At 40.6% G+C, this 17,090-nt stretch overlaps 1 protein-coding gene across 1 annotated transcript in view; it reads right to left on the bottom strand.

The window, feature by feature from the left end:
- Positions 1-16,737, bottom strand: part of ATP10B (ATPase phospholipid transporting 10B (putative)) — a 104,998-nt gene extending 88,261 nt beyond the window's left edge. Inside the window, 2 exon segments of the mRNA XM_047091453.1 lie at positions 15,276-15,470; positions 16,463-16,737. Coding sequence (XP_046947409.1) covers positions 15,276-15,470; positions 16,463-16,737 — 470 coding nt within the window.
- Positions 16,738-17,090: the final 353 nt, after the last annotated feature.

Genomic DNA, 17,090 nt, shown 5'->3' with positions numbered 1-17,090 from the left:
GCACTTCAGAAATACATTTATCTGTTTATGGATATATTTAGGGTGGATACCCCTCCATCAGAAAGGTGAACATTACTGTAAAATAATTCATGGTTTCTCTGCTGATTCAGGGAAAGATTTGTTTTTTTCTTCAGAGTAGCCCTGAGAACACCTGTTAAATGTTCAATTATAAGACTACTTAAAGAAACTGGAATGGCCTGTACTCTCCATGGGAAAAGGAATCTCACAGGGCCAAAGAAAGATTGGATTTCTCTCTTGCTTTTTTGTTGTTATTGTTCTTTTTAAGGGGGTGCTTAAAACAAAACAAAAAATTCCTAAATATTGTAGCAAAATTGTTCCAAGTGTTAAAGGATTATCACTGAACTTGTCCACATTCTTCCCCACCTCCCCTCTTTGAGTTCTGTGTCCTATCAGATAATGCCTTTGGGGATGGTGGGTATCACCTGATTGCTATAATCTCAGCATTCTGACTGGTATTTGAGATTGGGTTTAGTGAGAATGGCTTTGACTCTGAGGAATATCCTGATTGCCAACTATTCCAGAGCACACTGGTTCAGAAGATTGTCAAATGCTAGTTGGGATTGGTGTATATATAGACATATTGGAGGCAAGGCCAACATACCTCCATTCATGAATAGTGAATTTCATTCTTCCCCATTCTAATAAAGGACACCACTGCTTCTTATGGGGTATGGGCTATAACGGTGATGGAAGATGGAGGGTTATGGAGATGAGCTTATGGTATATACATATTTATAAGTGGTCACTTTTGTGAGCTGGGCTGGCATGTTGTCTTGTCAATTCCCATCATGATGATAGGTGTTATGTGGTAAGTGGAGCCACCCAAGATGCTGTAAGTCAGACCAGTCTCTGACTTCTATTATTTCTTGGATCTCAGGGAAGTCACTGCCTTACTAGTAACAATCACCTCTGTCTTTCCTTTATATTAATCCTATTTTCCTTAGGATGATATGTGGTGGTAAAGAAACATTCTTAGTCCCTGTTGTAGACTTACCATCCCCAAGAAAGAGAATGCACATCTCTGTGAATACAATGAGTGCTTCTCAAACAGAGACATGCATGCTTCAGGCACACATCCCATTATGTGTGTCTGGGAATACAGAGGCTATGGAATCAACATGATTTTGGGATGTTAGTTGTAAAAAAACATGTTTTTTTGGGGGGCTGGGTAAGAGGATACAGTTTAGTATTTAGCTGGTACATAATTTGAAGAATTATGTTTATATTAACCCTAGCATAGCTAGGTTATAAAATCAGAGTCAAATTTTAAAGGAATTTTTTTGTAAAACAATGAGACATCAGGGTAAAAAATGAGACCTTCTTTCACTTGGCTACTTTGTGCTAGTCTCTTGGTCCTCTGGGGTCCACTTTGTCTCCCCAATAATCAGGAATATGAGTATGTCTGTGGAAAAGGCAAGGATGCACAGCCCAAGGGGTCCAGCCAGAGGAGGTAATGAGTGGCTGAACCCAGTTGATGCGGAAAATCAGCATGTCCCTGCATTGAGTGACATCCAGATGTGGCCAGCAGCTGGCTGGGTGCCACCTGAGGAAGTCATTTGGAACAGCTGCCTCAGGTGGATGTGTCCATACGCTCTTGATCACCTCCATGCTCAGTGAGTCACACCTGGGTACTGACTGCTATTTTAGTTTCATGGGATGTTCACTGCTGTTTAAAAATAAGACAAATCAACATGGTTTGGGATGAAGACTCCATCTGGCAGATTCTGCTTCGAGGAGAAATTAAGTGGTGCCGTGCTAAATGGCTTTCTGAGAGGAGATGGGGCTTATTAAGAGAGAAATAAACAGCAAGAGAGAAACCTAACCAACTGGAGTCCATGGGGGAGCAGGTGAAAGGAGAGAAATAGGGGAGGAGAGGATGCTTAAGGCTCCATTTCTCAAGTGTGTGGGTTTTATGAAAAGGGCTTGAAGGAACTAGAGTAAAGAGGACTTATCAGGAGATTTAGGTATCTGTGGGACTTCCTATTCAAAACAGGGTTAGGAACTGACCTCAGCTGTCTTTCTGGAAGCTTGAATGCCAGAGGCAGAACAGTCAGCATCACTACCCCATAATGAAAAGGGAATGTCAGGGACAATGAGTGCAGTAGAGGGGTAAAGAGTAGATTTGAACTCCAGCTTCACAGCTTATTACTCATGTGATGTTGGGCAAGTTATATAACTTCTAGGAGCCTTTGTTTCTTCAGTTGAAGATAATATGTGCACTTGCCTCAGAGGGTTGTTGAAAGGATTGGTGACATGACCCATGTAGGGGACTGAGCTAAGGCTTTGCATTTAGTAAGTACTCAATAAATACAAGCTTCTTTTATGATGATGATGATGATGATGATGACATGACCACAATGATAATGATGACAATGATTGTTAATATCATGGTGCGTGCTAACCCCCCACTCTGCCAGCCCCAGCACTCTCTCCTTCATGCTATTGGGACACCCATTTTATGCCCATGATTGCATTTTGTGGCTTGGGCCCAGTTATACAACACACAAACACAAGAAACTCTAAAAATTGAATCCTTTCCCTCAAGCTCAGAAAAGAGGGATTCAAATCCAGCCCATTGAAGACTTAGGTATCTGGCTACTGGCACAAACTCCCAGAAAAGTGTATCCTTAAAATCAGTGCTGCCCACCAAGTTAATTTGCAGATGTTGACAACTGGATTCTAAGGTTTATATAAAAGAGGCAAAAGACCCAGAACAGCCAATAAAATATTGAAGGAGAAGAACAAAACTGGAGGACGATTACTACCTCATTTCAAGACTTCAAGCTACAGTAATCAAGACAGTGTGGTACTGGTGAAAGAACAGATAAATAGATCAATGACCAAAAGAGAGAACTCAGATATATATATATATGTGTATATATATGTATGTATATATGTACATACATATATATACACACACACACACATATAAATGTATATATATACACACATATATATACATACATACACACACATATATACATATGACCCTCAATTTATTCATCTATTTATAAATTGACCCTCAATTTATTCATCTATTTATAACAGAAATTCAACTAATCTCTGACAAAAGACCAAAGGCAATATAGTAGAGAAAAGATAGTTTTTCAACAAATCGTTCTAGAAGTGGATGTCCACAAAGAAATTTAGACACAGAACTTACACCCATCTTCCAAATTAACTCAAAATGAATCATAGACCTAACTGAAAAATTAAAAACTATAAGAGTTTTAAAAGTGAACAGAGGAGAAAATCCAGATGACCTTGTCTATGGTGATGACTTTTTAGATACAACACCAAAGTTGCTATCCATGACAGAAATAATTGATAGACTGGACTTCATTAAAATTAAAACCTTCTGCTCTGCAAAAGACATGGTAAAAAGAATGAGAACACAACCACAGACTGGGAGAAAATATGTATTTTACAGAAGACGCATCTGATAAGGGACTGCAATTCAAAATATACAAATAACTTAAAACTCAACAATAAGAAAACAAACAGCTCAACTGAAAAATGAGAAAAGAGCTGAACAGACACCTAACCAAATATATATATACAGATGGCAAATAAACATATGAAAAGATCCATATGCCATCAGAGAAATGCACATTAAAATGAGATATCACCGTACTCTTATTAGAACAGCCCAAATCCAGAACACTGACAACATTGAATTCTGGCAAGGATGTGGAGCAAGAAGGACCCTTATTCACTGCTGGTGGGAATGAAAGATGGGATAGCCACTTTGGAAGAAAGTTCAACAGTTTCTTACAAAACTAAATATACTTTGTCCACATGGTCCAGCAATCATGCTCCTTGGTATTTACCCAAAGGAGTTAAAAAAACTTATGTCCACACAGAAACCTTCACATGGATATTTATAGCAGCTTTATTCACCATTGCCAAAATTTGGAAGCAAGAAAGATGACCCTCAGTAGGTGAATGGACAAACTGGTATATCCAAACAATGAAATATTAATCAATGCTAAAAAGAAGTGAGATATCAAGTCACAAAAAGACAGGGAGGAAATTTAAATGCATGTTAGTAAGTGAAAGAAACCAATCAGAAAAGGCTACATACTGCTTGATTCCAACTATATGACATTGTGGAAAAGGCAAAACTACGGAGGCATAAAAACATTTGGGGTCACCAGGGGTTGTGGGGGTGAGACAGAGAAGGTGTAAAGGCAGAACACAGAGGATTTTTAAGACATTAAAACTATTCTGTGTGATACTATAATGATGGATACATGTTACTATACATTTGTCCAAATGCACAGAATATATAATACCAAGAGTGAGCCATAAACTATAGATTTTGGGTGATTATGATGTGTTGTGACAAATGTAGCACTCTGGTGGGGGATGTTGATAATGAGGAAGGCTATGTATGAGTGGGGCTAGGGGTAAATGGGAAATCTCTGTACCTTCCCCTAATTTTGCTGTGAACCAACAGTAGACTACTCTAAAAAAATAAAGTCTTAATAAATAAAACAAATCAGAGCTGAAGGGATTTGATGGATTTCTAATTCTCAGCTGAGGAAATGGAGGCTGAGTGACCTGGTCAACATACACAGTGATGAAACTTGCATTGGAATCTCTACTCTTTCTACAGTGCCAAGAAAGAGAACCAAGGGCCTTGTGGCTGGCTCAGGAATACTTGTACTACCCAATTGTTTTGCCAGTGGTATGTTGAGGTAGAGGCAGTCCCACAGAGTGGTTAAAAACTTTGGAGTCAGCTGAACTTGATTTGAAACCTGGAACTATCTCCTATATGTGGTGATGCCTTGAACCCACTGCTTAACTATCTGACACTCAATTTATTCATCTATCAAATGGGACAACTAAAATATATTCTATAGGTTATAGTGAGAGCTAACTAAAATAATATGTGAGAAGTATCTAATGACCGCACAGCAAATGGCCTTTACTACTGCTATTATTATCATTATAGTTATTATTAGCTTGGAGCAAACAGGGTCACTGCTATGGAGACAGTGTTAATTGTCTATTTTTATGATGTCATATGCATAAGCGGTTTTTTTGCTTGTTTTTTCGTGGATTTTGTTTTTAGTTTTGCTGGAGGAGGAATCTGGCAAGAGGGTGTAGAAGACTTGAAAAGGGACAACAAAGGGGTGCCTGGGTGGCTCAGTCAGTTAAGCATCCGACTTCAGCTCAGGTCATGATCTCATACCTTATGGGTTAAAGCGCCGTATTGGACTCTGTACTGACAGCTCAGAGCCTGAAGCCTGCTTCAGATTTTGTGTGTCTCTCTCCTTCTGTCCCTGCCCCACCCCTCAAAAATAAACATTAAAAAAATTAAAAAAAAAAGAAAAGAAAAGGGACAACAGGTTGTGTGGCCTTTGTCCTTGACCTGGCCCCAGGAAGTGGAACAGAAGCTAAAGCAGTTATGTTAGAGACAGTCTGAACCTGGGCAGTGAGTGCCCCCTGCCTGGCTATTCCTCGTCCTCTGTATCTAACTGTCAGCTACAGACCACAGTGAGTGGCCTTCAGGCTCACAAGATTGAGGAAAGTACCAGAAGGAGACAATGGAGGCCAGAGGAGTGGTAGGATACCTTGATTTCTGGCTTGGCTGGAAATATTGGTGGACACAGTGACATTCGCCATATGTAAGTTTGCCCAGGCATATCTGGGGATGCTTGAAATTAGGGTGGGAGGACACATCTCAAATCAACAATTTGGGTCTAACTATCACTGGATTATTTGTATTAATATGACCTCACCTAGAGGCCAATGAGGCCTAACACAACAGGTCACATCTGCTGTTAAAGTCCTTCTTTATACTGAGAGCCCCAGCTTTAAGTTTTTTAAAAATGTTTATTTACTTTTGAGAGACAGAAAGACAGAACATGAGCAGGGGAAGGGTAGAGAGAGAGGGAAACACAGAATCCGAAGTAGGCTCCAGGCTCTGAGCTGTCTGCACAGAGCCCAACGCGGGGCTAGAACTCACCAACTGAGAGATCATGACCTTAGCTGAAGTTGGCCGCTTAACCAACTGAGTCACCCAGGCACTCCAAGAGCCCCATCTTTATTGAAGCTCCAAGGAGCAGCCTACTCTCTAACCTCTTTGTGCACTTTGTCACATGCAGAAAGCAGAAATGAGCACCGAATGGCACAAACAGTGATGGCCATGGAAACACCCTGCTTAGGGGTCAGGAGATTCACAGGTGCACTCCATCAAGATCACATTCACAGATTATGGGGAAACAGCCTGGGGGCATCAAAGGCATGAGATGTTACCCCAAATGTTACCTTGAGTCTCTGCAGATCCAAACACTACCTTTCACTTTCACTTCTGGGCAGTGAGTGTCAATGGTGCACTTTTCTTTGTCCCATTTCCTGACACATTATGGCCCTATTTGCTGTTTCATGTATCTCTTATTTTCAACAATCTAATAAGCTTGTGGAGAGCTAGGATGACCCTGGGCCTTATATTTCTGTTCCTTCATAGGGTCTGGTGGAGTGTCTAGCATATGGGGAAGTGTTCAGTAAATATTCAGTAACTGATTCTGTGTAGATCTGTCTTGAACATGAAGCAGTAGAAGGGAAACTTTTCCTAAACTTTAGCCATTTTAACATCCAATTTGTTTTTGTTATGGACTCAGCAGGGAGACTTCTGATAATATACAATACAATACAATACAATACAATACAATACAATACAATACGCTTATCTGTCTTGGGCCCAGCACTTAACCTACATTACTTATTTAGCTGCCTAATAATGAGACAATTTTGTTATCATTATCTCCATTTCATAGATGAGAAAGCAGGCCCAGAAAGGTTACCTAACTTGGGTGAGGTCACATAGGTATGTCTACAAGGACATACAAGTGACAGCCATAGGAGCTTCATGGCTTACTGTGGACCCTTGGTTTTGTATGAGAGTGAGGTACAAGGCAGATGAAGCCTCAGAAGCTAGTGACATAAACAAGTGAAGCTGGGTTGAAAATTGGAGCCTTACCTTTTGGAATTGTGAGCTCCTTAACAGAAGCTTTAAATCCTCACCTGCCAAAATATAAATATAAATCATGCCTGTTGACATGAGGGCAGAGCTTCAGGGACACCTGAATTCTTGTTTTATGACTTTTCCATCCATTGAGTTTTGGAGAAGACCTAATGCATTCTATACTGAAATGACAAATGAATTGGCCCAAATAGTTTATGGCCTTCTGTGAGCACAGGACAGGCAGTGGGGATAGGGTGGGCACTTGTAAAATTGATGCTTCAGAGCAGAGCCTCATTTGCTGATGCCACATGTGAAGCAAAGATGTGTGCGATGAAAGAAATGGTCTGCTGGTCTGTAAACTCCAGCCAGTGGTGCTTTTCATGGTCATGCTTCATATGACACTAGATGTTTCTCTGTTGTCTGCATTTTTTCAGATTCTCCCCTCAGGCCCATTTCGCTATGTTATTAAGAGCCTGGAATTCAAGTTCTTTAGCTAAAGAGTTTGTCTTTTCTCATGTAGTTTCAAATGCTAGGCAATGGCATTTCTTCCTTAATCCTCTTGGGTCCAGTTCATGGCAACTCCTGGGTAGCAAGGTTATAGAACTCTCTTTAGCAATATTTTAGCTAACATTTTCTGAATGCCAGGCACTATGCTAAGCATTTTACATGCATTCTCTCATTTAGTATCCACAACAACCCCGGGAGGTAGTTTTAGGATGAAAGCATGTTTATATGTCTTGATGTTAGAATAACCCTGGCAAAGCCTGAATTCTGTCTTATCAATCATCTCATCTCCTTTGGGTTTCCCAAAGAGCTGTTACCCAGAGGAAATAATAGTGAAATTGGGCCCAAATACCTGCTTTATTAATATCCACACAAGTGTGATATTCTCAAGCACACTCTGTGTTAGAAGTTGCATTGGCCAAAGTGCCCTAGGCTCTGGGCTGGTTGGGGCCATCTAGATCCCTTGCCTGAGTGTAAATGTTGGTATAGGTGTGCTCAGGTGTGCTGTAGAACAGGAGGAGGGGGAAAGATGACCAGGCTCCAGAGGGGTTTCTTGATTTCAGGTTTAAAATTCTGCCACACAGAATTTTATGAGGGAGCACAGCATAGGTTTTTGCTTTGAAAACATTGTAACTCTGCCCACTGATAAATGCAGCTCAAAGAATCCTTGATTTTTACTAACAATGTAAGTGATTCCTCCCTTGTGTGTGTGGGGAGTATGGTATGAAAGTTCAAAACTGAGGCTGGGCCTGGCACTGAAAAAATTAGAGTTGAAGTCACTGGAGATTAAAAAAAGATTGCTTAGTGCTACTTATGGTACAGAGGCAGACTTAAACGGGTTTATAAAGATGATCTCATTCAATCCACAGGACTCCAGGAAATAGGTGCTAGTATTGTTCCCACTTTAGAGATGTTGAAATGAAATCTCAAGTGATCCACTGACTACATATATTCACAGCTTTAGTAAGTGGCAGTTCTGGGACAATCCTAAGTCTGATGCCAAAGTCCTTGAAGCTAAGCACCTAGTAAGATGTCACATTTTAAACACCATTGCTGAGACTTATTTTTCACCCTCCTTTGGTACTGCATTGTATAGTTTATTTCTATAGCTCTGTTATTTTCAAGCACTCTTGCTCATCAACTGCGCGTCTTTTTGTAAAATATACCATAGAGATTATGATCACTATTTAAAGATGAGACAAATGGGGCCCCAACCACTTAAGTGACTTCACTGACATCATACAGTTAATTGTGGCAGACCCAGGACCAAGACTTCTGGTTTCCTCGTTCTCAGCTTTCCAATAATGTGGGCTCTGTCATGAAAGGCAACAGACAGACAAATAAAAACAGGCTACAGGCCAGGCTTCTTTCTTCCCACCAGCGCTGGCTACTACTGGGAAATCAGACCCTCAGTGCTAGGCTGTCTGAAGACTGGCCACTCTCCCGTATCATCTGGAATTATTTTTCTGTTATAGAAGCCACCTGGCTTCCAGAAAAGAGAATCTCCAAGTATTAATCAAAGAGTCAGAATTTTAAACTTTCTAATCGGAGTCATCCTTCTAAGTTTCTGACATTTCTTGATTCTAGTCTTTTTGATACCAGCATAAGCCACACATACAACCTTTAGCTGACACATGAAGAGGCTGTGAGCTAAAATTGTGTTTCCTCTGCCTGTTTAATGCTACTCGTCTTTTGATGCCTCTGGAAATGTCACCTCTTTGGGGAAGGTTTCCCTTGGCCTTGATATTTTCTGCAGGTAGATGAGTCACCTCATCCCCTTAATGACTATAGCCCTTTGGACAGAGGCATGGGACACCGTGGCTGTTTACAAGTTCCTTGTGATCACTGGACTGAGAGCCCCCGGAGGGCACTCAGGGCCTACCATGTGGTGCACACACACCAGATCCGGGTGAATATTTGGGACCAAATGACTGCTCAGCTGCTGAGACACTGGAGGACTTTTGTTTCATTGCAGTATGGAGACAAAGCCCATCATGGATCTCCTCTGCTTCCTTACCACATGTTTTCTGAATACAAATAAAAATTTACTAAGCTGAATGGAAGGATAGAAATCTCTTGCTGGGTATGGTTCCCAGATTTATTAAACTGAGCCCTGGGAGAAACTAAGCTAATACAATTCTGAAGCTAATCTCTTCTTAAAGTCATTCCATAAATCTGATTAATGGGTCACCTTTAGACCACAAGCACAGTTGCTATATTAAAAGAAAATGCTCTAAAAGGATTGTAATTCTGTTAACAAGGCTTCTGCTGTTTGCAAAAGGACTCTTTCACAGTATAAATAAGTCTGGACCGTATGATGCATGGGACTGGGTTAAGCAACATTCTAAGGGCCCTAGTATTCAATTACATACAAGCGTATGCAAATCCTCCCCCCTACCTCCCCCCTTCCCCCCCACCCCCACCCGCTACAAAGATATCATTTTTCAAATGTATGATTCTGAGACAAAATGGATACAGCTAGTGCTTGAGAGAGAAGCTTTTATCTTGTCCTGAACAAACGAATTGTCCTTTCGGATCTTGTATCCTTTGCCTAACATCCTATCATGTGTCATCGATATTTGGCAAAAGAAAATGTCCTTCAGCATCCATCAGTTAAGATAATAACTAACACTTATCTAGCATTTCCTGGCTTCCTATTCTGGAATATTTTATAGAATCAATCCACTTCAGAGTTGGAAGAGCTTCACTGATCTATAGTACAGAATGATGCCAAGTGTGTATGTTCCTAATATGTGGAAAGCAATTTACAAAGAGTCTAGGCTCAAAAATATTTTAAGATGAGTACATAAAGGTGGCATATCCAATATATATTCCCCTTTCACTTAGAAACTATCTTATTTTTTTCCATTTGGGTTTTACATCTTCTCTGGGTGGCACATATGCTTTCAGGGAAGCTGACTTTGTGATGAACTCTGTGGTTCAGGTAAAATTCAATAAGCATAATCCCTACTCACAGGAGTGGTTCAGGGATGGACATGTGAGTCACTGGGGTCACTGAGGTGTGAGGAGGATCTGGAAAGTAAGCTTCCTTGACCTTCTAAGAATGATCCCACAAGTGCCTTTCTTTCTCCCTTTGTGAGTTACCACATATAGATGTGAAGGCTGGAGCTGTTGCAGCCATCTCACTGCCATGAGGAAAGTATGCCTGAGGGTAAAAATGATGCAGAGAGGACTGAATGAAATGGACAGCCAAGTACGAGATCTAGAATGCAGATTCATGCCTGATCACTTGCCCATCTCAGAATATTTGTAGTGACTTAAAAACCAACAAGTCCCTTTGTTGTTTAAATTTGAGTTGAGGTTTCTGCTGCTTACAACAGAGAGTATTTCAGAGGACACAACTGAGTTACACAAAATTGGATAGGCTACTTACTGAGGGTCCTGGTAGGATCAAGTATGTCCTATTTCCCAAATTTATTTGGTTGTGGATTCTGTTCTTTCTAGCATATTTCACAGGACAAGATCTAGTCTGACTCCCAGGTTTTACAAAGTGGAAACTGAGAGGGGCAACTGGGTGGCTCACTTGGTTAAGTGCCTGACTTTGGCTCAGGTCATGATCTTGCAGTCCATGAGTTTGAGCCCCACGTCGGGCTCTGTGCTGACAGCTCAGAGCCTGGAACCTGCTTTGGATTCTGTGTATCTCTCTTTGCCTCTCCCCTGTTTGCACTCTGTCTTTCTCAAAAATAAATAAACATTAAACAAATTTTTTTAGGAAGTGGAAACTGAGATCCAGGATTTAAATGACTTTCTAAGCTGTTGTTAGTAGTCAGTCACAGGTCTGGGCTTAAAGTTTAGGCCTCCTGAGTATGAGGCCTGCATTCTTACTTCAAAGTCATACCCCATCTCTGCCCTAAGAGGTTAAGTGGTTCCCTCACTGAAGATGAATCTTAAAAGAAGAATCTAATCATTCTTTTGCAGAGATCCAGATTCCTAGGACTCGATTATAAAGCAAAGTCTGCAAATTTGGGGCTCACAGGCAAAATAAGAACTTTAGGTCAAACAAAATAGGTGTGAAATAATTGAAAAAATTATATTAGGTTATTTCACTTAAATGTCAGGTTATTTCAAATAAAAATATGAACTTCTAGCTCCTTTAACAAAATTCAGACAATCTGGCAACACTAGGTCTATATTTGCACATGGTGGCTAGCTCTGCCTTCTGATGTGAGGGCCTGGGTCCCCTTATTTGCTACAATGCCTACCGTTCCCTGTCTTAATCTAACACGGATGCTGAGTATCAGTTCCCATCTATCAGCACACAGACAACATTGCTCCCCTCTTTGTATTTAGTTTATTTCATTCAATTACCTGCCTGACCCTCTAGTCAATTATTTTGCTATACTGAAGAAAGTAAAATTCCCCAAATTTCCAAGGTTTAGTAAGTTTGGAACAACACTGAGTTAAGGATGGACAGATATCTTTACTGCATATCTTAGTTCCCCATGGAACATGGGTTAGGAGGGCTAATGTATAATTTTTTGATCATGAGTGTCTTTTTTTTCGGAGACCACCTCTTAGTCATTATTATTCCACTGAATACACTTCAGGAAATATTGCTATTATAAAACCTCTTATGTCCCTCCCTGCCAGTGAACCTATGAACTAAGGCTTCTTTTTGCTAGGATTGCTGTCACCTTGGTTTTTCACTGTTTCCTGGAAGCTATTTTGAGAACAGAACAACAGCCTGGCATACATCAAACCAGTTCTCAGCACAGGTCAGTCTAAGGTCTGATAAACACTGAGATTATCCCCAAGAACCAGGCCTGTGATTCTAGGAGGCTTAGGGCAGAGGATTTCTGGCAGAGCAGGGAGAATAGGATCAGGCTAATTGAGGTCCACACTCATTCTTCCCTAAGGAATCAGCTTCCTGGCTCACCACTGTGTATCTTCTCTGAGAAAAAAAAAAAAAAACTAAGGAAAAAGAAAGGTAACAAACAAAAAGTGAAGGTGTGGGTTGGTGACAGTCTCTTTGAAAAAAGGCAGCCTGCCAATTATTTTCCTTCTCTAGATGTTCAGTGTGCTAACAACATTCGAGACAATTAGAAAACACACACACCCTTCAGATTAACTTTTTTAGACGTGCAGTTGTGGCCCTGCCAGCAAAGAGGCCAGAAGTGCATCTGATGCTGAGGGGAGACATGGAGATTTTCGTAGAGGTGCCCTGAAGACAAATGAATCCCTTGCATTCGATAGTCTCCCATTAAATCCTCTCATCAGCCAGCTACAAGTCGGTTACCTGCCATTCCCCTGGGGAAGAGAACCCCTCTTTAGAAAGAAGCCCCTAAATGGCTACAGTGCACACCCTGAAGCCAGCCCCTTTCATCTTAAGAGGGACCAGAGCAACTGGAGAATTTCTGCCAATTAGGGCTGATAAAGTCAGAGGGAAAAAGTCAGACAGGAATGGTGCTCATTGAGAGAGAGATGGACATTTTCCTTATCTGCCAAGAAGTCAAGCCCTCACCTGCTAGTGACTCAATCATCAAAGGCTAGCCCACAAAGCACTCAGTCATGGAAGTCTCTCTCTTAGCCCAGACTTGACTCTCTTGCTTCTATCTTGGCTATATGTGCAGTCATAAAATTGAGACCTATATAACTCTTATCTTCTTCTCTTTCACTGGAGGAGAATATAGATATGACTGACCAAGATCATATCCTTTCCCTAACAACCCTGTTTTGCCAAATGCTCAATGGAACCTTTGTAAAGTGACAGCATGTATAAAATAATTTTAAATAATGTGGCAAGATGGGTGGTGTGCAGTTTTTGCTTTTGTTGGGACGTCAGAGAGGAATTATAAAGAAAACCTTGATGATGGCGCTGTGAGTTTTACATTATAAAAATAGAGCAATTGTAGCTTGCACATTGAGCATTTACTATATATCAGGCATAGTGCTAAGCACCTTCCAAGGATGCAATTCTCATGAGCACCCCAGGAGAGGTTTCAATTTTACAGATGGCAAAACCAGGCTCAGAGAGGTTGGGTAACCTGCCTAAAGTCATGTAGTTAATGAATGATTCGACCCAGGCAGTGTGTCTCCAGTTCATCTAATACAATGCTCTACTGCTCCCCTGAAAAACAGTGATGCCTCTTCCCACCAATGGTCTCTAAATATGCTCCAGTGTGCTCATACACTGGACTAGGAATGGAGGAGAATTTATGCAAAATTCTTAAATGCTAAACACATTTGAAATAGCAAAGAAAACACCAAATAATAAAGACCTCCTAATTTTAATAAACATGGGCTCAACCCTTTTTTCTATGTGGTTTTTGGTTTTAGGTAATGATTCTGACATTGGAGAATTAAACAGCTTCACTGAGATAAAATGATGCTATCTCCCTACGGTATCCCCTCTATAAAAAGTAGCAGCAGTGGCAGCAGGCACAGAAAGATCTTCTGGACCCACCAGACTTCCCCAATGAGTTTTGCTTTACCTGCTATAGATGAGACATTCTTGGTTATTGATCACTTTATCAGATTTGCATCTTCGGAGGTCTTCCCAAGCATCCTTTATAGCAGTGACCGCCAGGATGATACAGATTGGTATCACACCTACCTCAGGCTGGAAAGCATTGGCCACGGGAACAAAATTCAGACCCACAATGCCCAGAAAATAGAGATTGGCAAACCGGTGTAGCTGTTCAAAGATGTTCTTGGGTATGAAGGACAACACGGTGTACTTGCTGGTCTTAATTTGATTCCCACAATAATGCCTGTTGGGATTCTCTTTGTAGGACCATACTTCAAAGGGCAGATTGGAGATTACTATGCGTTTCTTGTCTTCTTTCCTTTTCTCCCTTCTTTTGACTTCCTTTCCCATCTCTGCTCAATCCCGTTTCTTGAATTCTCATAGGATGGCATGTGAGTTCTCCGTAAAAGAGTGTTTTCCCCTAATCAGTTCCATTGTTCAGCTGCCAGTGAGTCACGTCCCTGATATCTTTTATTTGCGTTCTTTGCTGGAAATTTCTCTCTCTTCTTTCAAAAGGAAAATTAAAAACAAAAGGCTGGTTTACAAATGCTGGGGGAGAAATGACAAGGAAAAAGCTGGCAGAGAACAGGTGTGCACTTGTCAGGTCACTTCCTTCTACTTGTTGGGACTCCACCTATTGGAATGTAGACGTCACCCACAGGGATCTTCCTTTTCCACCCAGGCAGCTGAGAACAAGTGTGCCAACTCTGGTCATAAAACCTACCTGGTTAAGTTTTAAAAACAAGAATTTTTAGCCAAGAGCCTCAGATGCTTTAAAAATGGTATATGTTTTCTTGTTTGAGAGATGTCGCCTGTCACTCTCCAAAGAGCCGCTCTTAAATTTGGTCTCTTGAGATGATCCAGTAAATTCTAGAGACCAATTCTTGAGATTTCAACCTTACTCTCAATAATATAACATTTTTGTGCTTAATATTTTGAGTGTTTACATGTGCTAAATTAAGGTTTCTAAATCTCAGCACTAGTGATATTTTGGGCTGGATGATAATTCTTTGTTGTGGAGGGGCTGTCCTGTATATTGTAAGATGTTTAGCATCATCCTTCTGCTTTTATCCACTACCTGCCATTGGCATTCTCTTCAATATGGCAACCAAAATGTCTCCAGAAAGTGTCAAATGTTTCCTCCTCGGAAAGATTGCTCTGGTTGAGAATCACTGAATTAAGTGAACTTAAGAAAATAAAATGTGACAAGAGAGACCAATCTTTTGAAAATGCTGATGAGTTTTCATAACCTATTTGGAAGCAAGAAAAGAGAAGGGTGATTTCTTTTACCTTTCATATATCCAGATGTTGGAGCAGTTGATCTTTCTATCAAGACGATATCTCTTGAAGTCTTCCATGCCATCCTTGACCATGATGAGGAACAGCACAATAGCCAATGGTAACATGGTGATTTCTCTGTGGAAAACTTCCATGGAGGGCATCCAGTTGAGAATCACCAGGAATAGGAAATACAGATTAGCCCATCTGGAAGGGACAAGAAAAGTGTGAGTGAAAACCATGGAGAAGGAAATATACTTTCCACACTATTTCTTCCCTATTGTTGGCCTTTATCAACTAAAATGACATCCTCTTTTAGGGTGACCTCGAATTATGGTAAGGGCTCTGAAGCCAGATCCAGCTATATTCAAACTCAAATTGTTTATTAGTTGTGTGACTTTCTGGAGCTGTAAAATGGGGCTAGTACTATGTACTTTAAAGGGCTCTTATAAATATTACATAGGATTATATTTGTTACATATGTAATAGAGGGTTCTCAGTCATAGTAGTTTCTCAATAAATGACAACTTGTAATGATAATTACAAAATTTAGGATGATATCTAAGTGTATATTTTGCTTTATAATTAAAATACGATCTTGCATGTATCATCTCAAAATTATGGCTTACATTTTTAACTTTTCCAATTGCATCTAGCATCCTTTTGCCACTGTGCCTTTGCACATAAAGGTCTGTTGGCAGGGACATTCTCCTGGCTCCCTTCCTGACTTCTCTCTGTTTTTACCAAGTTAATGCATTCTCTTCTTTCAGATTATTTCAATTGTCACTTATTCCTGGAAGTCTTTCCTGACTTTTTTAACTAGCCCAGATCTCCCTCTTATTTACTCTAACATCACCATATACCTCTTTTTAGAAGTATCTATTTAAATTCTAATTTGACATCAGTTTATATAATTCTTAAATTTAATGTCTGTCTCTTTCATGAGAAAATATAGTCAAGACTATGTCTCTCTTTTCCCCCTCATGTATCTCCAGCAGTGAACACATGGCCTAACACAGTAGAATCTGATATTTATTGAATGAATGAATGAATGAATGAGCAAACGAATGACAAGTCTTTTTAAGGTACATGCATTTGGATATTAAAGGATAGGTAACCCAGAGGGCAGCATCTTTGTTTCAGAAATACCGGCAAATACTTGGTTAAAGCGTGTATCATTTGGCCAAGTGGTTGTGTACCTATGAAACTGCTCAAAGAGATTCTGAGGCAGGAAAGTGAGAAAGGTGTATTTGGTCGTGCAGATTCTGTTGCCGGAGTATCTCCTGGTGATCTCTGCCCAATCTCGGTGGCACGTGCTGTTGTTGGGGAAGACGACTCGTTGTTGTATCAGGTTGTAGCTTTGCCTCTTCTTCTCTTCAGACAATAGTGGTGTGGCTTCTGATGGAGACTGGGGGAGGCCATCTCTGACTCGCCACTGCCACCGGTGCCAGGATGAGTCCACTGAGAGTGCCATTTCTGGCAGCAAGCTATGGTCTAAAACAGACACATGAAGTTGTTATGGTCAGAAGAAAATATATGGTATATTGGCTCACCCACTTGTTCACCCATCCAACCAAGGTAGATTATGGAATACAATGTGAGGAAAATAGGTTCAATCCCTACAAACCACATGTTTAAGAGTGAGAGACGTAAAGCAAATAATCATATAAATATATAAATAATATACAACTAACACTGTGACAAGTACCATGAAAGCATTTAAGGTGGGGGGGGGGAAGGTGCAGATGACCTTGTTGGGCCTATCAGGAAAAGTATGGTCCTGTGGGCTATGACACCAGAGGTCAGAATGCTATCTGTGGCTTGTTT

This window comes from Lynx rufus, unplaced genomic scaffold, assembly GCF_022079265.1.
Source record: "Lynx rufus isolate CCGP_SWC_20201006 ecotype Redwood Valley unplaced genomic scaffold, mLynRuf1.p SCAF_1, whole genome shotgun sequence".
Classification (NCBI taxonomy): Eukaryota; Metazoa; Chordata; class Mammalia; order Carnivora; family Felidae; genus Lynx; species Lynx rufus.
Note: the sequence above shows the minus strand (reverse complement) of the source record. Positions and strands in the feature narration are given on the sequence as shown.